This window comes from Equus przewalskii, chromosome 25, assembly GCF_037783145.1.
Source record: "Equus przewalskii isolate Varuska chromosome 25, EquPr2, whole genome shotgun sequence".
NCBI classification, from domain to species: Eukaryota; Metazoa; Chordata; class Mammalia; order Perissodactyla; family Equidae; genus Equus; species Equus przewalskii.
The window spans coordinates 31,757,154-31,785,029 of record NC_091855.1 but is presented as its reverse complement, the minus strand read 5'-3'; the positions used below and the strand labels follow the sequence as shown (position 1 = coordinate 31,785,029).

The 27,876-nt window shown below is 38.5% G+C and overlaps 2 protein-coding genes across 19 annotated transcripts in view; one reads left to right on the top strand and one right to left on the bottom strand.

The window, feature by feature from the left end:
* Positions 1-6,672, top strand: part of EML5 (EMAP like 5) — a 140,252-nt gene extending 133,580 nt beyond the window's left edge. For 3 of the 10 annotated variants that reach the window (XM_070593562.1, XM_070593563.1, XM_070593561.1), the window contains exons 38-42: positions 728-890; positions 1,211-1,314; positions 2,088-2,241; positions 2,974-3,074; positions 3,358-4,591. In XM_070593562.1, coding sequence (XP_070449663.1) covers positions 728-890; positions 1,211-1,314; positions 2,088-2,241; positions 2,974-3,074; positions 3,358-3,394 — 559 coding nt within the window. In that variant the 3' untranslated portion in view covers positions 3,395-4,591. Of the gene's footprint in view, positions 1-118; positions 312-727; positions 891-1,077; positions 1,315-2,087; positions 2,242-2,973; positions 3,075-3,357 lie in introns of all 10 variants that reach the window. The other 7 variants (XR_011532890.1, XR_011532888.1, XR_011532892.1 and 4 more) reach the window with 5 other exon arrangements.
* A 625-nt stretch (positions 6,673-7,297) lies between these two features.
* The window catches only part of ZC3H14 (zinc finger CCCH-type containing 14), a 38,244-nt gene continuing 17,665 nt past the window's right edge, over positions 7,298-27,876 (bottom strand). Inside the window, exons 10-17 of one of the 9 annotated variants that reach the window (XM_070593566.1) lie at positions 20,174-20,248; positions 15,075-15,234; positions 14,094-14,326; positions 10,440-10,560; positions 9,525-9,661; positions 9,107-9,195; positions 8,183-8,289; positions 7,298-7,423 (exon numbers count right to left, since the gene is read on the bottom strand). In XM_070593566.1, coding sequence (XP_070449667.1) covers positions 7,417-7,423; positions 8,183-8,289; positions 9,107-9,195; positions 9,525-9,661; positions 10,440-10,560; positions 14,094-14,326; positions 15,075-15,234; positions 20,174-20,248 — 929 coding nt within the window. In that variant the 3' untranslated portion in view covers positions 7,298-7,416. Of the gene's footprint in view, positions 7,424-8,182; positions 8,290-9,106; positions 9,199-9,524; positions 9,662-10,439; positions 10,561-14,093; positions 14,327-15,074; positions 15,235-20,173; positions 20,249-21,760; positions 22,443-27,876 lie in introns of those variants that run through there. The other 8 variants (XM_070593565.1, XM_070593567.1, XM_070593568.1 and 5 more) reach the window with 8 other exon arrangements.

The following is a 27,876-nucleotide window of genomic DNA, read 5'->3' as shown; positions in this document are numbered from 1 at the left end:
CGTTAAACATCTACTGTGCCCTAGAATGTCAATTAGATGCTTCTTGAACCTTTATTTTTCAGTGCTTAAGCTTATTTCCACAGAGGCCGTCATTTACTGAACATGTCTTTGTGATCAGCATAGCGCACTGAATCCAGGTCTGTTCACCAGTAAGAACCCTTTTACCACTGAAACCTTCCTCAGCACTTCAGTATATGAACCAGTAATGGTGGCTGCCCTTAGCCCCTCGGTGTCCCTAAGGTACCTCGGCAAGACTCATGGAATGTTTTCACAAGACTGAATTGTCCCATACTTCTTCTCATCATCACGAGGCAAATAGTATTTTATGTCTTTTACAATAACTTCTTCGAAGCTTCAAGTAGTGTCTCTTCATCTGTTAAGACACAATCTTTCCAGATGATCCTGACTATCTTAGTGAATTACATAACTTCGTAATATGTAATTGTTACTGGCTTTTTAAAAACTGAGACTTTTTAAAGGAATTAGGAGATGAAAATTCAGGAACCATTTAAAATTGAGGTGAAATATAGAAAGCTTTTTGTTTCCTGTAATACAGACAAATGTGTCAGAATACATAATCAGTTGTGTCTATCAGCTCAGTCTGTCTGACCCATATCATACATAAACTTAGTTTCGAGAACTAGAAAGGGAAAGTCACTGGTCTTAAAATGTTTCTACTATTTCACGTGGTCTAATGCATCTTTCACATATTTTGTTATGTTTTCAGATTTAGTCCAGATTGCCGGTTTCTGGCAGTGGGTTCTAGTGAGAACTCAGTGGATTTTTATGACCTAACCTTGGGCCCCACCCTTAACAGAATCAGCTACTGCAAAGACATTCCAAGCTTTGTCATTCAAATGGACTTCTCTGCAGACAGCAGGTATCTCCAGGTATGTACCAATACTGTATACTCAGTTTACAAGAATAGTTCTGCTTTCACATTTTGTTAGTGAATGCATGTAAAACTCCTGAGTGCCAGGGCTTCTGAACTTGTGCCTTTATTTACTATTCCCTGTTTCTGTGTAATTTCTTTACTATCCTATTCTTATCAGTCCTTTTCTCCATTTTTTCTAACAGATTTGTAGTCATTTTTTACATTCTTAATGTTAGAAATGTAAATCAAGTAGCACATTGCTAGTATGCTGTAAACTTCTTCTGGATTTGGCCTCTCACATAATGGAATTCTTGTCCCGTTCTAATATGATGAAAGGTCTCCACTGGTTGCTACAAACGGCGTGTCTATGAAGTGCCTTCGGGAAAACATCTTCTGGATCAGGCTGCCATTAACCGAATTACGTGGGCTACATGGACTAGGTAAACATTTCATATCCTCAGAAGGGAAGAACTGAGCGAAGGTCAGTTAGGAAAACTGGAAAACCCTATTTCTGAACAGTTAGGGCCATTTCACTAGGGAATAGTGATAGAGTTTTGTGTTTATTAACATATCTTGAATTCTTCCTAAGAGAATGATATGCTCATGCTGGGACCTCTTTTGATTGAACATGTTTCCATGCTTTCTCAGTTCTTTTAAAGAAAGAAAATCAAAGTTATAACTTTAAAGATGCCCTGATATTTTCCTTAACATAGATTTAATAACAGACAATAAAAACACATACTGGGTACTGTTAGGCAGTGGTATTATTTTTCTATTTAAAAGAATGCCATCTTGCAGCTGTTAGAAATGAAACCTTAGAAATGTGTTAAAATTTGCTGGCTGTGTAACAGGGAACCATGAGTATCCATGTTTTTAGTCAATGAAAATGCCATCAAATTCCTATAGCATATGCACTCCTTTTCATTTTAAAAGTAGTTCTGTCAGCTCTCATAAAGTATTAATTGAATTTGTAAAGGATTCTTTAATGTATAAACTCTTGTAATTATTGATTTTCATTAAGAAAAAGTGTGGAGGGAGGGTTAACATCCCAGGTGAAATTCAGCCCTCTAGATAACTTTGCCTTATCATAATTTACTTCCTCTATTTTAAATAACATAATGAGGTACTTAGAGATTAATTGCCAAGAAACTTTTCTAGTATGGTAAACCTATCTGTGTTTGCTCTGGTGGATTTTCTTTTACTTTCTCTCTAGTATTCTAGGAGATGAAGTTATGGGAATCTGGTCCAGACATGCTGAGAGAGCCGATGTTAACTGTGCCTGCGTATCTCATTCAGGAGTCAGCCTTGTAACAGGAGATGACTTTGGCATGGTTAAGTTATTTGACTTCCCATGTCCTGAAAAATTTGTAAGTTTGTGTTTGGTTTAGTATTTTATATAATTTACTCCCAATTTACCCATCAGTACTTTTTCCCCACATAATAGCTAAAATGTTATTGTCTCCTGATTTGAAAATACCTGTGTTCCTAAAATTTTTTCCAACTTCCTAAATCCATTACTTTGAAATAAAAACTATTAGAAATTATCTCCCTCTGCCCCAAAGTAACACCATCCTTGCAAACTTATGCTAACAAAGCTGTGATAAGCCTTTCATCAAAACTTTCATCAGTTACCAAGTTTCAAGTGCTTTTTCCTCAGAGGAAGATTTTTCAGAGTACCTGGAGACATCTGACTGCCCTGCCCAAATAACCTGGTTTGTGTTAAGTGCAGATCAGTTACTAACTCTGGAAAAGCATTTCACCATTGGCTGTGGTCCTGACTGCTTACTCTCTCCATAGCCTTTTTGACGGAGATTGTGGTTCCTGATAGGAACCTTTGACTGTTGTGTGCATCACCACCTCAGCTTTTTTTCTTCTTCTTCCCAAAGCCCCCCCAGTACACAGTTGTATATTCTCGTTGTAGGTTCTTCTGGCTGTGCTGTGTGGGACGCCACCTCAGCATGGCTTGATGAGTGGTGCCATGTCCACGCCCAGGATCCAAACTGGCAAAACCCCGGGCCACCAAAGTGGAGCGCGTGAACTTAACCACTTGGCCACCGGGCCAGCCCCCTCAGCTTTGTTTGTTTTTCATTGTTTTTTAGGCAAAGCACAAAAGGTTCTTGGGTCATTCACCCCATGTGACAAATATTCGATTTACCAGTGGTGATCGACATGTTGTTAGTGCTGGAGGTGATGACTGCAGGTTGGTTACTTCCTCAGCTCAGTAAGAGCAGACTATCCTTTATTAGTTATTAAGAGATTTAATACCGCTGCTTCTACAGCTTCAATTTATGGACTCAGCTAGTCAATATCATAATAAGGTAGCATAACTCGATGGCTCCTTGGAGTCACATACTATGTAAATACATAATAAAAAGAGTTAATGAGGAAAAATTTTATACACCTATGATTTGAAAGCTCAACTGAAAAACTTCTGAAAATCTAGAAATATAATGAACTCACTGCAATTTTTTCTCTGATTGCAGTTTATTTGTCTGGAAATGTGTACATATGCTTCACTGAAAGATATGGATGCTGAGAAGACTCTATATAAATTAACAGCCTTGAGAAACCAGAATTAAAGAAGAAAAAAACAAAACAGAACCAAACCCTGCATGGTCAAGTGGTGCTAACTTAAGATTGTAACAGAGATAAATGCCCAGAATCATCAAAATAGAAGATTGATAAGTTCAAAATATTTTCGATATGCACTGGATAACTTGTCCATAATTCATACACTGCCAGATAATTACTTTTCAAGGAAGGACTGCATAAATACTTGATGGTGAAAGCCAACCCCCCACTTCTGGGGTGTGTGCAGATTTGGCAGACCTGCTGGGAGGTGTAGGGGAGAGCACTCCTCAGAAAGCAAACCAAAACCTTAAAACCCCAACTTGGATAATTCTCATCTTTTTAGCAAAATTGTTTTTCTTTTAGATTTTATTTTCAAGGTTCATTGTTTAATGAAGTATTTTATCCTTGTGTTTACAAAAGGAAACGAAACACACCATCACCCTAAAGGATCACAGTTTTCAAAAGGCAAACATTTTCCCTAAGGAAACATACAAGCTTTACTGGAGAATATAATGCTGCTTAAGCATTAATAAAGCCTTTTCTATAAACGACATTTCTCTCCTGGCAGTTTTAAATTCAGGAACAAATCCAAAGTTAGTATATGAATGCTACATTTTCATTTTTGAGCTGTCAGTCTTATGTTCAGAAGACATCTCTATAATTGAAAAATTAAAATTACAGCTTCATTAATGAAAAAGTAGTATGACGAACAATCATTTCCAATGGTGTACAGTTTTTTAAGGTTTTACATAGCAACAGTATTTAACTGGGAGAGAATACTGAATATTTAAAGATGTAGTCTTATAGAAACATTTGTTTAACATATAAAGCATTCACATTTACAAAGTTATACAATTTAGTAACTCTTGAAATAAAATTTTTATAGCATTTTTTCTATTGGAAAAATTTGTTTAGTTAGACGTATGCCACCCCGTAGGCTGACTTCCAAAAGGAATGAGCACAGGTCCACTTGTGAAACTTGTCTTTTGAAGTTCCTTTTTGGTAGATTGGGGCTGAACTCTTAGATCTTTATTTCTATTCACTTTAAATGCTGCCAAAGATCAGTACTTGCCATTCAGGAATTTGTGGTTTACCCTATCTGTAGTTTCCTGAAGACTGAAAATCACGTAGACTGCTATTTAAAAATATATTTTTCTAAGTGTGAAGAAGTTTAAGATGCTCTATTGGTCCTATCTTTATTTTAATGTTAATCATCTCTGTAGCGTAACAGACCCCTTCAGGTTTCTGGAGATCTCAGTTTTCTATGTCTAACACCTTGTAAATACTAAAAACAGAAATGGCTGAATTACATCAGAGAAAGCCTAACCAGTGATTGAACCTGGTCAGTTTTAAAGCTCTGAACAGCTGTGTCTGAAGGACTGATTAAGGCATTTGTTTTGCTTGAAACATAAGATCATATTCTTTCATTATTCACATCAATGAATTCTCCTAAATTAAGCCAAATTTTAGACTTTACTAATATTACATTTCTATCATAAAGGAGTCATCAGTAAATTAAAGGGGAAAAAGTTCCCCTGAACCATTCTCTCCCTCCATTTTTGAGCCTGTCGCAGTTTCGAATTGTCCTTGTGAGTCAAGTTTGCCAGCTTTTGGCGAAAGAGAAATTCCATTTCCATTGCAGTGCAGGTAGAAACCCTAACTGTACCCTTAAGCAAGGAAACTATACAGGGTAAAATTGCTTCCATTGCAGTTTTGTTCTTCCCAGTGGCCAGCCTGGTCAGACAGCTTTAACCTGTTGTCAGTTTGACGACCAGTCATGTTGGTTTTAAGTAGTCATCCCACAACTACCTTGCTGGAACTCACCACCAGCTAAGGGAAGGTGAGTAACGGCGAGAGGCCACATATTCTGCCCTGTTTATTTTTAACCCAGAGAATTAGTTTTGTGTGCAGTATTTCACTAAGCTCCTGAGTTTGTAACCTGAGACTTCTCCTGGCACTGGTAGCCCCATCTCTGTATATAAATGCATGCCAAAGCACACTGTGCACTCTGGTGCCACCCACTGCATACCACTAGCCACACTTGTTCCCTTCCTTTTTTGTGATCCTTTTTGATGGTGGTTCATTTTAGACCAAGTTATCTAACAGATGTTTTAGAATCAACCTTAGCTTGCCCATAAACCACAGCAACTGACAGATAGGAACAAACTCTTAAATGTGTTTCCAGGCAGTGTCTATTAAATAGAAAAAAATAACCCGGTTTTAGCATGTTGTTTCCTTATATGGCTGACCTAAACCACTTAAGCCCTTGTTTCCCATTTATGTTCTTCATAGTGGAATTATGAGAATGCAACTATGTAACCACTTATAAATGATACTAAAAGTCTGCTTAAATTTCTGAAAAGACAATTTAAAATAAATTTCTCCTGCAGAGATGTAAAGCATTTCTAGTAAGTAACACTGGAATGAACAAATGCCTTATATTCAATGGAGTAAACTTTCAGAATGAAGTGGAACTGTCATGTCACCCAAGCCTAACTATGTGATAGCTTTACGCTCTTGTGTGCTTTGTCTTTCCTCTTCTGATGTTTCAAGCCTTTACTTTGGAATCAGCACAGCCAAGTGCAACTTAAATGGTTTAATAGCTGGTTAATTCTTTCTTCTCTCAATGGAAGAGCAACGGCCACTAAAGAGACTGCTGGATTTACACTCTTAAACATGGACTTTTACACGTGGTTTTATTACCCCTTGGGTATACTACTAAGCAAGTCAATGACCTTTTTTTTTATAATTAGTTTAATTTGGTCCTGAGAATGTCTGAGTCTTTATTATCCCTTTTGCATTAATTCACTCTTTTCTAACCAACTTTAAGCTTTACTTTTCAAAAAACTACTATACATCGTCTTTAAAATCAGTGATCTGTTTGTTATTTAATGCATTTGACACTTCTTGCCTTAACAGTTTTAAAAACCACACACGAAACTCTGTATTTTAATTCAGTAGTCCAAAAGTTTAGTCCTATTTTGCAGTTTACCCATCTGATCTCTGTAATTATATAGTCTGTCATTTAAAATATACTAAATCTAATTTTTACATTTAAAAAATCATCTTCAATAACTATTTTCTGTGGAGTTGAGAATGTTTTTTCAGAATGTGAGAATATATATGTATAACTATAATCTTGTGAGTGTAAAGTCTGTTTTCTGATACTTTATGTATATACTTGTAAAAAATTTTGTATAATTTTGTGATAATGTAGTTCCCCAAAATATTTATTTAAAAAGCATACATTAATAGTAAATGAAAGCATTTTAAGGAATTGTTCCTATTTTTTGCCCTTGCCATTCCAAGTGTTTTCACCTTACGTGCCCACATCACTCGTCCTTTCCCAGAAGACGAGGGATTAGCTACTTGGGAACCTTTTGCCAAAGCACCACTCAACCCAAAAAGCCTGTAGTTCCATGCTTTTCAAACTAAATTACCTTAAAATTAAAAAGTAGGACTGAATAACTACTTTAAGCAGCCTCAGCACTTTTGGCCACTCCTGTTTTCACAGTGGATCATGAACATTATTATGTAATCCTTGGGAAAAGTGAAAGCAGCAATCCAACATTCGGAATAACGACACTCCCCTCACTACATCTCTATACACACAGCAACACTGGGGCCCCACACGGATTGATTATCAGTACTGACAATGATACACCACATTGTAAATGCTGATACTTGAAACAGCTGTGTACAAACACGCCGCAAATGTTTTAATAGAATTTAGCTTTTCCTGAAACTGTCTTTTCCATAGTCAACAACAAACAACAAAAAAACACCCAATGTTATAACCACTTAATAAACTTACAAACTTGAAAAATTAAACACTTCAGATAGGCAATAAACTTCATATTATGAAAGCAATATATTCCAAGTTCCAAAGATTTGACAAGTTCTGTAAATATCTTTCATCAGCAGATGGAAACTTTCAAACTCCACGATCTTCTGCCAGGAAGGACTAGGTGTCATTCACTGAATAAACAAAACCAAAATATTTTTAACCAACAGCTTTCCATCCATATAAACCCTATACCTCAGCTAAGAAGTTGAGTATTTTCAGACAACAAATATTTGTTCTACAGATTACAAATATCATATAATTGAATTATCCTTTTAAAAAATATAAGGTACATAAAAGATAACATACATATTTAAATTTATAGGCAGAACTAAAATATTCCGAAAATACCTTTCAATATTTTACAATGACTAATGTCTAAAAAACTGACGTGAGATTTGCAAGCAGTCTAATTCTTGAAGACCTTAGTGTACGTTCACATAGCATATGTTTAGAAGTTAAAAATCTGATCTGGAGATAACCTACGTAAATAAGCAATTGCTAGATAAAACTTGGGGCACCGACCCCGTGGCTGAGCAGTTAAGCTCACGCGCTCTGCTTCGGCAGCCCAGGCTTTCTCTGGTTCAGATCCTGGGCACGGACATGGCACCGCTCATCAGGCCATGCTGAGGCGGCATCCCACATGCCACAACTAGAAGGACCCACAACTACAATATACAACTACGTACTGGGGGGATTTGGGGAGAAAAAGCAGAAAAAAAACACAAAACTTTGTTTATGTAGTAAGTTATGTTTCCAAAGGACCCTTCTATAATTAAACAGAAGAATCAAAGTGATAGTTTCCCCCACATCTATGTGCCTATAAATTTAAGAAACTTACATATTAGAAAAGTATTTGAAATGACATTAGAAAAACTAATTTTAATCTTTACCTGGTTTGAGGTCGAATCCATTTCAAGGCATGTCGTGGTGGTACAGTAATGGTGGGATGATAAAATGTGCAGTCAGGTCTCGTACACTGAGTGTTAAATCTACAGTGCTAAAGAGAGAGAACAGAATTTCAGCATCTGCGAAGCTAACACAAAAAAAACACAATGTGCGATGACAGTAACCAGCTCACCCTAATACTAACAGAGCAAGAGATACAGACCGTAACATTCATGTGACTACTACTGAAGCCTTGAAAAATGAACCCCCACTAAGACACAACATCCTACCAAAAGAATAACAGCAAGGCAAATTTCAAAAGGCACCTTAGCATATAATACAAGTTTCTTTTCAACGTAACAAGCACCCTGGACATCCAGCCCAACATCCCCCGTATTCTTCACTGAGCACCCTCATCTGTGCCCAAATGCAGTCACGGGAAGTGAAGGCCTTTCCTATGGTCTTCAGGCTGCTATTTCAGAAAGGAGATCATTCACTCTGAGCAAGTAACAGCTGGAGATACATCAACTAATTTTTAGTACCCAGTTAAAACCATCAGTACAAGTTTTGATGGTATTAAGCAGTACTACTGGATTTCATCATCTCAGTTCCAGCATGAGAAGTGGGGGAAAAACCCACCCACATGCTTAGGGGCAGAGAAGAATGGAAACTGACTAGCAAAGAGGAGCTTCACTCTCCTGACAGCTTAGGACACTAACATCAAATAGTTTCAGACCACTCAGCCTAAGAGACCAGACGGGCTCAGTGACAAGCAAGGAATAATGTGAAGGTCTTAAGAGCATAAATTAACTAACAAAAAAGTTACACTGGGAGAAAAAAGGGAAGACACTGAATTTGCAAGTGATCTTCCAAGTCTCAGAACTGAGAACTTATCACTAAATTCATTTTGGGAAAATGAAAGTTCTTACTTTTGGATGATAGAAGGGACATTCCATTTTCTTACAAGCAGGGAAGTAACGGCAAAGCTGACTACTAGAAGGTGATGCTGGTGTTGTAACTGCTGACAAAAATAGGGACAAAGACTGATCAAATTTATTTGGCAAAATAATTTTTAATGTAGTCTGATGTTTTTATAGGAACCATTTTTAAATTAAAATACAATAAGGAAGTTTATATAGTCATTAGTCAAGATAAAACATTTGCGAATCCTACAGGATGGACACACTCTTTAAAACATGGTTAGATTAAAAAAACTGGTTAGATTAACAGATTCTGGCACAATGATTTCTAAAACTATTCCTTTTTTTCTTCTTTTTAACTCAGTTTATAGTCACAAAATGTCATTCTCCATTTTTTACCCAAATGTAATAGTGCACAGTCACTAACCTGGTTTTGGAGGCAGAACTGGAATTCTTCTACTCATATGAGTGAAGGGACAATCTGGTTTAGTACATTTTGCATCATATTTACAATTTGGATGAACAAACAAACATTTTTCAGCAAATTTACAATTGGGAAAGGCTCTATAAAACAAAAATAGCATTTAATATTCACATTTAATCTCACTGCATTATTAGTTTTTTGTAGAGAGGTTCCTTATACTCTATCACTGTTTGTTTTGAGAAACACAGAAGTAAAAGAAAAAAGGAAACTCCACTTTTAAATGAGGCCAAATATCAAAATAGGACAAAACTGTCTATTCCAAAGCCTGGGGTAATAACAGATTTTCAACTCGGGCCCAAGCCACTTATAAAGGGTAGAAGGGTTTTTTGCAATGATAAGAATCACACCACTCACTCTGTAATTAAGGATTTCGCAATATGCTACGATGTAAACTCAAGAAAGTAAACATAATGTGTGAGAATTCTAAAAGCCATCTCTCAAAGCTCCTTCCATAGAACCAGCCAGCTGATAAGGAAAAATTATACCCAAGTCCAAAAATGTCTTCTCATTATCTGTAACTAGTTGTTTCCCCAATGCCTTAAAATCTGTGTATGTATGAACACAACACATACAAACTGGGGCAGTTATCATATACCCAGCTCCTTAAATGTAGTGAATCCTCAAGGAAACCCAGAAATTTCAATATCTCATAGGTATAAGGCACAAAGAAGCCCCCTCCCATCTCCCCATCCCCAAACACACACACATATACACGATGTGCTGTTCTGGGGAAGGGCCATGGAAGGGTCCCAGCATTTAGTTACAAAACTCAAACTTGTCCATAGTAAAGAAAAAACAAAACAAGCTATAAGAAATAGAAATTAACCTGACAACCACAATCTGTTTGTTGCTACTCACTTGCAAGGTGAAACAGGGTGATGGTAAGCACACTCGTCCCCGTTTTTACAGGCAGGCCAGTACTTGCAGCGCTCCAACAGTTTTTCCGGTTTCTGTGCCACACTCAGTTCACTCATCTCAGCTACAAAGAGAAAGGGATTAAAAGCATCTCATTAATTATAATCAATTCAGTACATGGCACCTTTAATAAATTCCCTCAAAACCCAGCCTTAACATCTTATCTTCTTCTATGTCTACAGTTATACAAAAATGAGTCCAAATAATCTGATTAACATTGATAACAGAATCCTATAAGACTCCTAGTAAGCAGACTGTAGTTCTCACTGTGAAAAGTAAAGTGGACAGTGATGCTGCAAATAGAGCCAAAGTTCCTATTAAAAAAACCCAATTCTCAAAATTATTTCAGAGCTGAATTAAATATAAAAAGGAGGAAAGAATATCAAGAAGGGAGCCAATAAAATGAAATGGAAACTGAAAATACAAGGTGATAAAGAATGTGAACTACTTCTCATTTTCAGGCAAGACTATGAGTGGTTCAAACACAAAAGCATTCCCACTCACTCAGGGATACCCAGTTTTCTACGTCCAGGTGATAAACTCGCATCAGTGTCTACAAAGGGAGGAAAAGACTTTTGCCAAAAATGGGTCACAAATATTACCTACAGTGCCAAGCAGATCACCCAACAAAGTGACTTTGGCTGGGTGTAAGATGATCAATGGCAGAAAGTCTCGGTGCAGAAGAAACAAACAGAGGTGAGGAAGAGCTAACCGGAGAGCAAGCACATGCCCCATCCCCAGGGCTCACTGCCACTCCACTCACTAGGTCGTGTCCAGTTACAATGTCAGTTACTATAATGTGGGAAACCTGTGTTGCTAGATTTTCTCCTGACTCAGACAGCCAAAAGCGTTTTTATATGACATCTAAATTTTAAATGCTGGCAACTAATTCAAATTTGAAACACAGAATAAATCAAATAAAATTACATCTGAAGGCCATAATGAGCTGCCAACTTCTGGCCCAAGATACCCTAGCCAATAAAAATTAGCATGTTGGGTGTTACATATCACGGTCTATGTTTATGAAAGCACTATCACTCCAACCACATCCCTCTAGTCCTCTTGCCCGACGTCAGGCCCTTCAATTGGGCTCTGTAACTTACTAGCTGAGCTAGACATTTTGGGTAAGTGTTATCTAACGTCTCAGAACTTCAGTTTCCTCATCTATACAAAGAGAAAATAATGTCTTCCTTAGAGTTTTATGATTAAAATGGAAATGAGAAGGCAAAATAGGCAGCCAGTCAAAACCTAACAATGCAAGCAGCTAGTATCTGAGTACTTAGTGTTCCAGTGACCCAGTCTCAGTCTCCTTACGGAGAACAATCCAGTCCTGAAGCCCAGGTAGGAGCATCATCAAAGAGCTATTATGACTGTGCCTGATATATAAACTTTCTATGCTACTTTAAAAACAGTAAGAGTCATTATTTATCTCCAGGACATAAAAGTATCCTTAGTCTCAAATAAAATCTGACAGAGCTGGAAGGAGGAGTTTTCTCCAATTTTAAATGGTTTTTGTGTCATCCCTGTAGAGAAAATGTGTCTTACCCTCCTCTTAAAAAACATACTTTAGACTACGTATATACACGAGAACCCAGGCCAAATGAAAGAAGAGAATACCCAGAGGCAGATTGGCTGGAAAATGGAGTAAGGTAGCTAGATACTCACAAGCAATATTAAAGAAGTTAAATACTTTACAAGGAAACTTTATCTTTCTGATGGTACTGTTAAGTCATATATACCAAGGTCATGACTTTGGTTTTACCTAACATGTACTTCACAAGCTATTAAAACTTTTCCTGCGGGCCAGCCTGGTGGTGTAGCAGTTAAGTTCACACGCTCTGCTTTGGTGGCCCAGGATTCACAGGTTCAGATCCTGGGCAGGGACCTATGCACTGCTCATCAAGCCATGCTGTGGCGGTGTCCCACATACAAAATAGAGGAAGATGAGCACAGATGTTAGCTCAGGGCTAATCTTCCTCACCAAAAACAACGACGACAACACCACCCAACAACTCCTCCTCCTGTTTAAGAGGCAAATTCACTTTTTATTGCAAGCCGTAAGATCTATGTTGCCATATAATGGCCAGTGGAGGTGGCTTAAAATGGATGCTGATGTTGGTAGCATCCTTGAAACACTGGACAAAAAGCCACCAAAAGCAATTACAAAGTTTCAAACTCCCTGCTTGGAAGGGCAGAACAAGAGAGAGCAGAGCCTCTTTGTGGCTGTTATTCAGGAGTCTCTCTGGCATCACTTATGTTCTAAGTGCTACAAAGCTCCATCCTTGAGCAGCAGAAACACTTAGATCAAAGCAATGGTAAAGGACTCATCACCACTCCATAATGGTCACAGCCTGTGCGACCCAGGCAAGAATTTTTACTAACACATTGTTTAGAATGTCACAGCTATGATATATATGCCAATGAAGCCCAATGTGGATAATAACATTTAATGAAATTAGACCTTAATATTCCAAAAATTAAGCTACCAAACTGAAAACCAAAGTAACAAAAACACCAGAATTTTCTCTTATTTTAGATAAAATACACAGGGGCAAGAAATTCGCCCTGCCTGACTACTACAGTTCTTACCACCTTTGTTATCATTTTAAAATTTTTCCTCCTTTCGATAGGCTCAGATTTTCAACTCCTTCCAACAATCAAAACCATGACACTACATTACTGACCAGCAGAAAAAGCATTCAGTTCAAGATAACAGTGATCTCTCTTCACTCACTCATCATCTCCCCCTAAAGGCTAATGTATTTTTAGTGACTGAAAATACATTTTCATACTTCTGTCAAGACAAGGATTACTTTGGAAAAATTTCAAAACCTATTACTGTTTTTTATTTGAAACTATTTCATTTTTAAGATTGACTAATTGTCTCCCCTGCCAATGAAGGTGTTTCTAAAACCTTTAGAAGGGATGAGAGCCTGCGTATCATTCTCTATCATGAATGAAAATGAGCCATGGTGCTGCACCTGCCACTGGCAGCCAGTGAAAGCAGCAGCAGTGATGAGAAAGGCTCTTCTGCCTGAAAGCAGGCTACTATGTGAACTGAATTCCTCTGACGTCTACTAAATATTTAATGCTTCAAAATTAACTTAAACATAAGGTCTTTTCTCAACTTTCAAGAAGTATTTTGACAGATTAGGTCAGAAACTCCTTTCAAGAGAATTTCATTGAGGTAGAAACAGCATCAAAATCAAAATTCATCCTTCTGTCAGGTTAATTATGAGAGAGTATTGCTGGTACAAGGGGAAAGTAACAAGTATAGTTTCTAAAGGCAAAAAGGTAGACAAGGCATCAAGAATGATGGTTCATCCTTTAACAAGCCTAATTAAGAGGTATTCCTTGACTTCCATGGCTGAATTCCATTTTACCACTGGAATAACAGGCCACCTATGAAACACACACAGTAAAAAGAGTCTCACATTTAACTAGTCATTTTGTCTGAAAAAAGAAAAAAGGCCACTACTGAATTATAAATATAAGCAAGGCCTCCAACCAATATTCACTCAAGGTAGAGACACATGTCAAAGATTCCCTTCACAATGACAGCACCCTGAAAAGGGCAAATCTGCGCTCTCAACACACCGTTTGAAAAGCTACCATTTGGGTCATCAAGCTGCCTGCTCATCAAGTGCAACTGCTGTGGGTGGAGGAGACCTCTGAGTCCCTTGTTTGAGGCTGCAGTTTGGTTTACGGGTTTCATTCCTTCAAAGCACATGTCCTCCTCTTGATCTGACATGTATCCTGGGGGGCTGGGGACACCATCCAGCGTCACTATAAACTTGGGACTTGCAGGTTTATCTGGTTGTACAAGATCTCTGCCAGACAGATAGAAAATACCATAGAATTAGGGAAACGAACATAAAAAGCTGAGCCTCCTACAGTGCTCTTCAGCAGACCTATCACTCCCTCACTTGCTTTGCGATTTCTTCAGTAAAAAAAGACTTGGTAGGACTTCCAGGTACAGCATTAATGGACTCCTGTTAACACAGAGGCGACAGCCAATCACTGCAGCAGCATCACCAGCGACCCTCCAGGCTGCACTAAGGACAATCTCCCCTCAACCCTGACCCCCAACGTCCAGTTGATCCTTGTAAGGTCACATGGAAATAAACTAAAAAATCAGCATCTGTGCTCAGAACACAATAGCCAGGAGGTCTATATTTACACTAGTTTTATGATTTGTACGTTTGTTCCTTTACAGGACAATTGAGTCCATTTTCTATGGGAAGAATCACCCCGACCCAATGTGCTCTCTCTCTCTGGAGAGATTTCTTGATTTCGATCACCTGACTTTTAAACTTTCATTTCCTGGATGTGCGTAAAGAAAAGAATCTTATTAATAGAGCTAAATCATAGACTGACTTATTTGTAGGATAATGGATTTCTGAACAAGAAAGATCAACTAGAAATTCCGAAAACTGAATTTGGCTTATTATACATGGCCTAAAACTGAATCAATAAAAGCAGTCTACAGGAAGGGGAGGAGGGAAGCTGGGAACTAATGGTTAACCTGTACTATCTAATCAACACAAATTAGCTACACAAGAAAAAGAAACCATCTACCGTGTCTGCATAAGGTGTCCTGAAAGTACCCGAAGGGTATCTGCAGTCTTCATCCCCGACTCCTGGTTTGGTGCCACTACTATCTCCTCAGACAGCTTTGGCTTCTTCAGAATAAATGATCTTGTGTCTGCATGGACCATGGATTCCATGTCATAGTAATCTGAGCCAAAAAAATTGGCCACAAATGTTTACTTTTGTATACCTTGCATTCCCAACATCACACACGTGAGAAGAATGTCAATCCTTTATATAGCTATAATTATTTTCAAAGGAAAATCACAATGGTTCTACTCAGGAATGGGGTGCCATTCTGTGCCAAACATCTTTTCAAAGAAGTATTCCTTTCCTCACACGACACATACCAAGAGAAGCTAATGAACACTCCCTGCCTACAGTATAGAAGGGTTCTTATGTGAGGCATCTAATGGGATATTAACAATATAAACTTAAAGTACAATATTTTCTAAAAACATGGAGAATACAGAGTTCTAATGCTTCCTAGAATTATGATAATTTAAAAATCTTTCTAAAATCTGTTTTGTTCATTTTGCACAGTACCACTTACAGAGAAGAACAGATCCTGATGAAAAGAATTCAACTGGCATAATTTCTACCTGGTTGTAGATAAAACTTTGAAAGGGAATTTTAAGACGAATGGGCATTTAAAACACTACAGCAAGGAAAACACTGACCTTCAATGAAAACAATCACAGCTCACATCACCTACAATATGCTTTTTAAGCCCAACTACTTTATAAAATATACCAAGACCTGGCACCCAGAATGGAGATGGTTAACCTATCAATATACTATCAACTGACTAAAGTTAATGAGTTGCACTTAAAGTTAACAGGCAAATAACAGAGACCAAAACTCACAGGATATTCATTCATGTTCATTCAATGAGCAAAGTGAACACCTGAGAGACCATAGTAAGTATGCAAAGAAGAAAAAACAGAAAAATAGATGTATACACAATTTCAGCACAGCAGGCCCCAAAAGGTGATCCTAAGGGGATATGAATAAGGTATTGGGAGAATACAAAGCAACTACTCCAGCTGGGGAATCAAGGACAAGCTTACAGAGGATGAACATTTGAAGCAGGTATTAAAGGAACGAGCAGGAATAAACCAGGAAGGGGAGAGAGAGGTGGAAAATAAACAGAGCATTTCATGCAGAGGAAACTGCCCGGACAAAGGCAAGGCTTTTGTGAGGCACGAGGAATCTGAGACCTGGTGAGGAATGTGGCATGGCTGGAGAGGTGTGTGGGGTGGGCTGAGTAGGTAAGTAGTAAGGAAGGCTGAGGCATAAAGGATCTTGTATGTGTCAGTGAGTCTGGATTCTGGTATAGAAGTAGTAAGTAACCAAGAGAGGTTTATACGAAGGGAGTGACATGATCAAATTGGTTTTTAGAAAAACAGAGAGTGTGAAGATTGGACTGGAGTTCTAGATCTGTTGAGAGACGGCTGCCCAGGAGAAACGGTGAAGCTGAATGACAAGATTCTAACCCTCTGTCCTATTCTGACCCATGTGAGAGAGAGAGAAGACACACTCCACAATCCCATCAGCACTAGCACTTCAGAGCAGTTGCATTTTCAAATACCATCCCAGGAAAGAAGCACATCTGCCTTCCCCTTCAAGAGCCGTGGAGATGGTGATATAGGAGTGACAGCAGGAGGAGAAACTTGACTCAGGAAATAGAGAACAGGATGAAGCAGATTTAAAAGGGGGCAAAGACAAATTTAATTTTTGATTTATTTAGTTTGAAGTTTTTTGTTGGGTTCTTAGATGATTATGAAGAAGCTGAAAATTCAGATTGGATCAATAGGAGGGGGAGAGAAAAAAGAGAGGCAGAGTCGAAACTGAAGGTAAAATATAAATGTTTAATAAATTGCACATATTCAGTGCTGCTGTCTTCTCAGCGAATCCTCATAGGGAGCCTAAGAAGTAGATTTCCCCTCACATTACAGACGACCAATTTGCAAAACAAAGTTCTTCAATGATTCACTAAGCTCTCACGGCTCCCACAGGGAAAGCCCAGAACTGAGTCCAGGGGCCGACGCGACACTCCTCATCACCCTGCACTCTGTGAGGCAAAGCAGTTCTACTAGTTTGCAGCTTGGGAAAATATAGAAGAGATGAAAACAATGCTGAGAGGGCAGGACATGGGGTGAAGTTAACATTTTAAAGGGTAGTAATGGAGGAGAGGAGTTTATAAAGGAGAATGAAAAGGAATTAGTAGAAGAATAGAAAGTGAAGTCCTGGAAGCCAAAGGATCAAAGACTGAAGAAAACACAGGAATGCAAGTGTCACATACCACAGAGGGTAGAAAAGCATGCACAGCCCACACAAGTCACTGGTCACCTTTGCAAGATTAACGCTTTGGCAGCCTGAGTCAAGTAGAAGCAGACTGATGGGAGAGTTAGACATCTTCTGGGTAAAAACCACAGGCTGAACCCACACATTCTGTTTCCTCCTGGAACCTCACTAAAATGTCAATAAAGAATTAATGATAAATAAATAAACTCGCAAAGAAAATAATTGTAAAAGGAGAGACGACATTTTGAAAGTGGAAAACTAACTTAGCAGATCTTCAAAACTGAGTCTTAAGCCAATAATGAAGCAATTCAATGTGAATGCCAAGATTCTCCAAAGGCTGCGAAACTGGCAGCAGAGGGGACCTTGGAAACGGCTGAGGGAGAAGACAGGGCAAAACAGGTTGTTCAAGTGTCCACTTCAGAAGCAGTTAGTTCTTTCTCAACTCTATCTCTCTTCTTCGTCTCTGATCCTTACCACACCTATCCCTACCTCTACAGTGAAGATATCTGGAATAACTGGAGATGTGCTTTCCCGATGATCAGTGTTGGAGAGGCCTATGAATGAAGCATCATGGTCTCTGATGGGAAGGTGCTACAACAAAATAAACTAAGTGTATGATACTAAAATGTTTTTTTAATACTACTAAAATTTCAAAGAGCAGTTAGATTTCCTGATAACCTTTGACCATTTTCTCCCTTGGAGAAAAGTAGAGCTTTAGATTCTTGAAAAGGTAAAAACAGAGGGGTCTCTGGACCAAACGATGCTAACCATGCTCAAAGAAGTACCATTCTGAAAACAGCGGAGATGAGGGTTTGTTAAAGTAAACATTATGTAGTAATTAATGTTGAGGTGCCTCCTCCAGCCCCCTTTCCCACTTAGCTTCCAGAACCCTGGCAGCCAATCCATTACCCGAAACATCATCCTTTGAAGAAGCTGCCCAGCCTAAGAGGAAAGGCCTAGAGACAGTGACATCAGAGTACCCCCAAACTAGACAGGCAAGACAAATCACTCTCCACTGTAGGATCTACATTCAAATGTGAAGTCAAAAGCCCCCCCATCCCACCTCCCAATTAATGAACCCAGAACACCAAGCAACTCTTTAAATGCCTCTCTCTTAAATATAAGACAACCAAGGATCCCGAAACATCTAAGGAAAACCTGTCACAAAAGACAGCAATCAAAACAAACAAACAATTAGGAGAAAACAAGACCAGGGAGGGACGGGAAGAAAATGTCCAAAACTACCTTTACTATCCTCAGAGAAATAAAAGAAAGTATTTGCATACGTGAAACAAAATCAGTCTGTTAAGAAAATACATAAGAAATATGCAGAAACAAAAGGGCTCTCAGAAATAAAAAATATGATAGGATGTAAGCAAAGGATGTAGTCATTCAGAATGACTTGATGCTTCACACTGTATGTGCACTGTGGATAAAAATAAAAACTAAAGGGGGGCTGGCCCCGTGGCCGAGTGGTTAAGTTTGCGCGCTCCGCTGCAGGCGGCCCAGTGTTTCCTTAGTTCGAATCCTGGGCGCGGACATGGCACTGCTCATCAAACCACGCTGAGGCAGCGTCCCACATGCCACAACTAGAAGAACCCACAACGAAGAATACACAACTATGTACCGGGGGGCTTTGGGGAGAAAAAGGAAAAAATAAAATCTTTAAAAAAATAAATAAATAAAAACTAAAGGAAACAAAAAGAATGCATAAGAGCTGATGAAGTGGATACAACACACACAGACCGTAGCTGTCCAACATTTGGAAAGAAAATCCTCTATGTAGAAAGCAAAATGGAACGTTGAGAGATGAGAGGGCAAAATCACGGGGGGAGAACATCTAAAAACTCCTATAGGCAGAAGGGAGAAGCCAGAGGAGAGACAGAGACTGAAGCGACAGGAGCGTGATGATACTAGAATGGTCATCAACTGGGTACGATCTGGCATCTGGGTGGAAGGTACCCCTTAGAGCAGACAAGCACATCGGTATGAGACAGAAGGCTGGGGAAGGGTCAAGGAATACAGCTGCCGACTACGGAGATCTGACCAAGGGGGAAGAAAATTCAGTTAGGAGCTGACAGGGAGGGTCAAGGGACCAGAGCTTCCAACAACAGGCAGGTTTAGGGGAAATAGAAGGAAGCAGGAGAAAATAAGATTTCTGAATTTAAGATTGCAGGTATCCAATAATTCCCTTCATTTATTCAGCAGATATTTATAGGTATTAACATGCATCTGGCAGGGCTGGGCACTGAGAACACAGAGATAAATAAGGCAGTAGCCCCAGACCTGAAGTAGCCCCTGGTATGTGTGTCTCTGTGTGCTGGGGGTGGTGGAGACAGGTTAAACAAGTTACAGTGGCCTCTAAGAATGACAAGTTCTAGGTGTGGCCCTGATCATGAGATTCTAAAGTGAAGTGAAAGTGAGGATAAGGTTGAACAGGCCAGAGGACACTCAAGCAGCTCAGGGCAATGGCAAAAGTTGAGTAGAGAAGAGAGCAGGGTAGGGACTCAAATCATCCCTGGAGCTGGGGAGTGAGCAGGGACCTGGGTGAAATGGCATCAAAGGAAGAAAGTTTTTGAATGAGGCAAAAAATACAAACACCATATAACACGAAAAAAATGCAGACCTTGTCTCCTGGCCCTAGAATATTTCCAAAGATCTAAATATGGCATGTTAGGGCAGGATCTTCGAGATCTAAGATACGTTAAATGAGGTGTAAGGAATGGAAATAGCAACTAAAAAATGCTAGATTACAATGAAAATTTAACATTATTACCAACCTTGACTGATCTGCAGAGTTTCTGCCACTACTGGGTCAATCTGCAGTCGGGATAACAATTGCCTCTGCTGAGTTCCTAGAATATAAATTTTAACACTTCACTAAGCTTAAAAAACAAACAATATCAGCTTCCATGTTTCCCAGAAATTAAGCCCAAAATAGTCTTTCTGGGTTCTTAAAGTCTTAAAAGTAATTTAAAGATTCAACAATACAATTTAATAATATTTACAGACCAAAGGTATGTGAGACAAAAACCTATACTTAGGGTTAAACCAAAAATGCCAATGTAGGACATTCCTGGTTTTCCCTCTATCTGAAACCCCTATTTTTTGGACTAGAAGTAAGCCTTGGGATAAAGGTAAAGGGTGGCAAAGGCAGGTGGAGGTGCTGCATGGACCCAGAGCTGGTGCCATGGGAGAGGCAAAGAACAACTAACTACAAGAACAACATGAAAAGCATCTCCCTCCATCACCTGGGCTCTCACCGCTACCACTCACTCCCCTACCTCAGAAATGCAAAACAAAACCGAATTATCTGGTCACAGACGTCCCAAGAGACAAACTGGTTTTGGATGGATACAAAGAGAACAACAAGTAAGTACGACATTCAGAGCTTTGCAGTCCAGGTCCTACATCAGCAAAGCATGAAAATAATCATTTGAATCTCCTGTAAGAAAAAATGCTCAGCTGGAGTATTTATTATCTCTTAAACAGGTTCGTAATTTCCTCATAGTTACACTGCAAAACAAAGCAAACCAAGGACACAGAATTGATTTTCTCTATCTTCAATTTGATGCTAAGCTCCTCGAGGGATGGGAGGATGTCACACTTCTTTGAATCTCTCCACTTAGTACTTAGCAGATACTAGGTACTCACCTGCTGATTTAAAACAAAAGTGTTAGAGGACAGTATACAAAAAGATGTGACTGATAGAGTTCCAATACTGAAATATTAATAAGATGCTTGGATGCTAATTTTTAGTATATCTATTACCAGTGGTTTCACAAGGACAGCCTTTGCTCACTCAGTGCAAACATCTAAGTTAGCAATCGCTTGCTAACTACCATGAGTCATTTAAATGGGTTTTTAAATTTTAAAAGCTATATTTAATTCAAAATTTTATTAGCTTTTGGTCAAAATTTTATTTGGTCAAGTTGTATCCCTGTAGGACAGCTTGGGAAACTGACACATACTAGGTTACAGGAAGAATGCTCTTTCAATTCAAATACTACAACAGGTCTCCTTAACATAAACCATGAACAACAAAAGAATTATACATTTTAAAATAATTTCATGAGACAGATACAAGCAACAGGACCATTCTCTCACATTTCAAATTTTGCTTCATCTCTCTATGCTCATCTATCTTTTCAAAACATTTAGAGAGACACACTAAAAAGGATGACATTCTGGGAAGTTCTGGGCTTCTAAGCTAGATCCTGTAAACTCTGATTCTGTCATTAAAAGTCCATGAAAAATTCCAGTTCTTTGTGACACACTGCTTCCATAAGAGAACTACAGTCAAGTTACACGAAAAGATACAGATCCATGGGGGAGTACACAGAAGATATCACATACACGGAATTTACCTTTGTCAATGTTTCTAAGGAAGCCAATTATTTTTACATCAGTAATCCTTGACTGTGATTCAAAATCTACTTCCTCTTGAAGATCTTCAAACTGCCTGTTGCACTCACATGCTGATGTTGAATATTCATTCATTTTAACCTCCAAAGATGAAATTTTTGCTTCAATCTGTGACACTCTAACATTTAGATCAAAAAGATTTGCTTCCACTGTCAAAATTGCTGCTTTCATTCCTTTAATTTCATTGATATCAGTTGATATTTTCCTTAAAAGATGCGAAATATTGTCTAGCTCATTCAGTGAACAAGAGGAACTTGTTACAGAGCCTAAGTCAATTGGCCCAGGTGAGAATAAAATTGGTAAAGATGGTGATGGAAACCTTGAAGACATTTTCATTAAATTTTCTCTCCCTCTTAATATCTGGTAATTCTTGCTTCACAGCCCATTAAATTGCTTCACCAAAAGTAAAAGGAGTGATTAAAGCCGTTACTTTAGGAAGTATCAGCAGTGAGTAACATTTTAAAATATATAATTGAAAAGACACGGTTGTACATTTCTGGAGTCAAAATTCAAAGTAAACTTGAAAATGCTAAACAAACCAGACCAATGTTCTCTTTGCCACCACTAAAAGGCCCTAATACATAGTCCCATATATCCTCTAAGTTCTACTCACAGCTCGTTCCCAAACAATAGATCCTATTATTACATACCAAAGAAATTCTGGCTTCTGATTGGCTGAAAGCAGACATGTGACACACAAAGAATTTTCTATTATTTACCTCATATGGCAAGGAGTACTGAAGATCTGAAGGATAAATTAAGCAATATAACAACATTAAGTATTTTATACCTGAATATGTGAATTTAATGTATTTCTGCCCCTTCATCTATTAAGCCATAATTTTCAAGCTTCAGATTGTTTTATGTAGTATTTTGAATTTCACTTCCCCTTGAAAATAGTATGAGAGTATTTGGCATTTCTTTCATAGGGAGAGGACAGGGAAGGTACCTGGACCAATGACCACAGACAAATCTCTTTAAAAATTAATGTGGTAATAATGGAATTCAACTGCACTGATATGATATGGATATGGTAGGAATTTAAAGATAGGGGAAATGAGGATGTGGCCTTCATTTGATACTAGACCATTATTAGCTATGTGATTTTTCTCCCATTCTGTGGGTTTTTCCATTTTCTTGATAGTATCCTTTGAAACACAAAGTTTTTAACTTTGATGAAATCCAATTTACCTATTTTTTCTTTGGTGGCTTGTGCTTTTGGTGCCACTATCTAAGAAACCATTGCCTAATCCAAGCTCATTTAGATGTCTAATTTTTCTCCTAAGAGTTTTATAATTTTACCTCTTACATTTAGGTTTTTGATTCATTTTGAGTTAATTTCTATATACAGTATAAGGTAAGGGTCCAACTTCATTCTTTTGCATGTGGATATCCAGCAGTCCAGCAGCATTTATTGAAAAGACTATTCTTTCCCTGATGAATTACCTTGATACCCTTGTAGAAAATCAACTGGCCATAAATGTAAGGGTTCACTTCTGGACTCTCAATTTGATTCCATTGGTCTATGTGTAGACCCTTATGCCAGTGCTAGTCTTGATTACTGTAGCTCTGTAGGAAGTTTTGAAATAGGGAAATGTAAGTCCTCTAACTCTATTATTTTTCAATAGTTTTGGCTTTTCTAGGTCCTTTTCATTTCCAAATGAATTTTAGGATCAGTTCACCAATTTCTGCAAAAAAGCCAGCAGGGATTTAACAGAGACTGAGATCAATTCACAGATCAATTTGGGGAGTACTGCCATCTTAACAATACTAAAGTCTTCCAATCTGTGAACATGGAATGTCTTCCCACGGTTTAGTTTGAAAAAGGTCATTTTTACTTTGGTTTACTTGCCAAATAACAAATAAGCTGTGCAAAATATAAGCATGCAAGATGGTAGACATAGCTCCCCCAGGCTCTCCAAAAGAAGAGTTCTTATAAAGAACCGTAGCCTTTCATTTCCCAGTTAAACAGTGGTAGTTCACCATAACAGAATAAAGAAAAAGCGCTAAAATTTACATAATAAGAATCTTTATTCTTTATTCTTATTTCTCCACTGTATCCGTAAATTAATCTAAGTCTTCAAAATCTTTAGATAGAATATAATTTTCAAACCTTACAAGGCTTTGGATTCACACAGAATCTTTTTTTTTTTTTTCAAAGATTGGCACCTGCACTAACAACTGTTGCTAATCTTCCTTTTTTTTCCTCCTGCTGCTTCACCCCAAAGACCCCCCCCAGTACATAGTTGTATATTTTAGTTGTGGGTCCTTCTGGTTGTGCCATGTGGGACGCCACCTCAGCATGGTCTGATGAGCAGTGCCATGTCTGCGCCCAGGACCTAAACTGGCGAAACTTTGGGCCGCTGAAGTGGAGTGCGGAAACTTAACGACTCGGCCACAGCATCAGCCCCTCACACAGAATTTTTTAAGAGCACTAGCTGATAGAAGACCTCTCTAGTAAACATTAGGAAGAGCAGCACATCCTCAGCCAAGTGCCACCTGCAAACCAGCAGGGTCACTCAAGAGCAGCAAACACAACTGCAATGAGAAAAGCAGGACGGTAGTCTTAACAGGATGAATCTCAAAGAAACAAGGTGCCTAAAAAGAGCCCGTTTGAGGCTTCCTGTTATCATCCATCATACCCACCCCAACTTTAGAATGCAAAATAAGCAAATATCTTTCCATAGATTCCAATGTAAATATCCATCAGCAGAGGAAGTTTATATATTTTAAGGAAACTAGAGCACAGAAAGGTTAAAGTCAGCTAGTAAGTGGCAGGGCCTGGATTAACACCTAAGTAGTCTGGCTCCAAGTCCATAATCATAATCACTATATTATTATACTTTTCTCCGTGATACATTAAGTGGAACAAAACATGTCACAGAGAAATCCATGCAGTCTAATCCCTATTTTATATATACATATATGCTTGTGCATATAAATATACACAGAATTCTACTTTATACAGAAAGAATGCACACGTACATAACACAGGACAAAAACACCACGAAGACCACAGACATAGACCTAACTGCTGTAAGTGCTGTGCTTACCTCTGAAGAAGGCAGTGGGCAGGATGAAGCAGGGATTTCCCTTGTTTTCTCTGAAAATCCCTTTTTACTAAGATTCTTTCACAGTGCTTCCAGTCCAACATAATATATTGAATATATCCATTTATATAGCCTCTCTTTCTGGAGAGGCTATAAAAATGAAGAGCTTAAAAAGGGTACAAATTCCTAACAACACACAGCAGTGGACTCCAAATTGGGTTTCTAAGATTATCCACTGAGGTGTAGGAACATCAGAAGTTCTATTACATTAGAAATATTTCTATCTCCATCCTCCTTAGAGTTCTATTTTTACATGTTCTAACATACATATCAATAATAGTCTGTGTGTGTATATGTAAATAAAATATATATACTGAAGTGTCACATTGAAAATGACTACAGAATACAAAAAATTGTATGGTCAGAAATACAGAAATATGGAGATCTCTGATTTAGAGATGGGGGTTAGGGAAGGGATCAGAGCAGATTAGATTTCAACCACCTCTGGGAAACAGAAAATATATGGACAAGTACTGGCTGTGAAGGAGAGCAAAAAAGCCACAAAAGAGACCCTGGGAAAAGTGCAAGTGAGATGCAAGGCAGGAGGCAACACACTCATTAAGGCAACAAATATTTACTGAGCTCCTACGATATGCCAGGCATGGTTCTGAGCACTCACTAACAGCAATGAACACCACACACACACGCACGCACACACACACAACCCCCTGGTCAGAGCTTACATTCTGGTGGAGAGGGGAAGGAGATAAACTTTGAAACCAAATGCACAGAAAAACAAAACATGCTAAAATATAACATATTTTATGTTGATATTTAAAGCCCTGAGTCTGGATAAAAATATCTAAACTATGAAAACATAAAATATATATATTAGATGGTAGTAAGTGCTACGGAGAAAAATAAAGCTTTAAAAAAGTGGGTTAGGGACCACGGGGGTAGGACACTGAGGATGGCCTCACAGAAATGCCTTTGGGGCAAGGTATGTCAACACCTGAAAGAAAACGTTCCAGGGAGAGGGAAAGCATCTCAGTGTGCTCTGAAATAGAAAAACACACCAAGTATGTCAGGGTAACAGCAAGGAGAACAAAGTGGAGGGAGGGAGAGGGTGGTAGGTGATGAGATCAGGTAGGACTCTGACTCTGACTTGGAGCATAATGGGGAGCCACCAGAGGGTTCTGCGCAGGGGAGTGGCATGATCTAATTTACAGTTTAAGAGGATCACTCTGCTGCTGTGTGCAATAGAGACTGTAGGAGGACAAGTTTGAAAGCAGACAGACCAGTAAGGACACTATTCCAATAATCAAAGCAAGGCATGGATGATGGCTCACACTAGGATGGTAGAGGCAGATGTGATGAGGGGTGGGTGATTTTAGTATATTCTGAAGGCAGAAGCTGACAGCATTTGCTAAAGTTAAAGGAGGGAGGAAGGTAAAAGGAGAGAGGAAAGGAAGAACAGCCATAGCACTAGGCTCTTGGCCTGAGCAACTAAAAAGGTAAAACTGCCATTAACTAAAGTGAGGAAGACTAGAGCAAAAACAGATTGGAGGGGAAGATCGTTTGTCGTTAGGCTCTAGGCAAGTTTAAAATGATTTATTATATATCCAGAAAGAAATGTAGAGTAAGCAGTTAGATAGGAACTAGAAATTCAGGTGGCAAGGTCCAAGCTGGAGATATAAATTTGGGAGCTGACAGTGCAAAGATGATATTTAATCTGGATGAAATGAACAAAGGGGCATTCAACTGTGAGAAGTTGGAGCCATGAGCAAAGAAGACTACAGAGGATGTGAAACAGAAAACAAGGTTTGCGAATGATATAGCCAGACAGACATTTAAAAGATAAAATTTTAAAAATTTTAAAGAAGCGTTCTTTTCTACAGAAACAGCAAATTATCTGGGGATAATCTAGACAGCTAGTGGGAGTATAAGCACCCCCTAGGGAAATTACTCCACAATTTCAAGGCCAACTGCAGCTACTTGTCTGCTTTATTTAAAACAAAACTTGCCCACAATAAAGATTAGCCCACACAACTCTAGGTAAGCCTTTGTACCGTCTTCTTAAACTAGGAACCACGTGTCTGCAGATGTTGTTGAAAAGAGTCTGCGAATAACAGGACCAAAAAAGCAAACAAAAACTAACTCTGAAGGAAACCATCAATTAGGGGACAAAAGAGAATCTTTCAAAAAAAAAAGAATCCTCTAATTATGTTTTTCAAATTTGAAATGATATCATGTCCACAAAACAAGATGCTAACTAAAACAGAACAAGAAAGAACTTGTGGAAATTTAAAAATACGCTTGCTTAAAAAGAAAATAGAAGACGACTAAGGATAAAGTCAAGAAAATATTCCAGAGCAGGACAACAAGATTAAGTCAAAAATGAGGAGAGCAGAGATAAGAGATAGAAAATGAAAGCAGGAAGTTTACCATCCAACTAACAGAATTTCCAAAAGAGGAGACCTATGACAACAGAGAACAATTTTTTCAAAAAACAATGTAAGAGAATTTCCCAAACTGAAAGCATGGACTTTCAAAATTAAAAGGGTGCAAAAGATATCCAGCCCAAAAGCGACTAACTAGCACCCAGACTTATCACAGTAAATTTCAGACATCAAGAACACAGAGAAAATTTCTAGTGAACACTAAAAATTTCTAGTGAAAAAAGCCCAGGTATTCTATAATGGAATAAGTATCACACAGGTAACCAACTTCTCAGCATAAACAATAAAAGCCTCAAGATAATGAAGCCATGCCTTCAAAGTTTTGAGGAAAATGATTTCAACTCAGAATTCTGTACCTAGCCAAAGTATCAACTGAGTACCAGGATACCTTTAGACTTCTAAGCACTCAGAAAATTTACCTCCCATACTTAGTTTCTTCATGATGAGGTGACAAAATGGAGGACTATACTGAGAAGACAAAGTGGGATCCAGGAAATGCAGAGCAAAGTCAGGGGAGGAGCAGTCCTGTGAGGACAGCCTTGAAGCAGA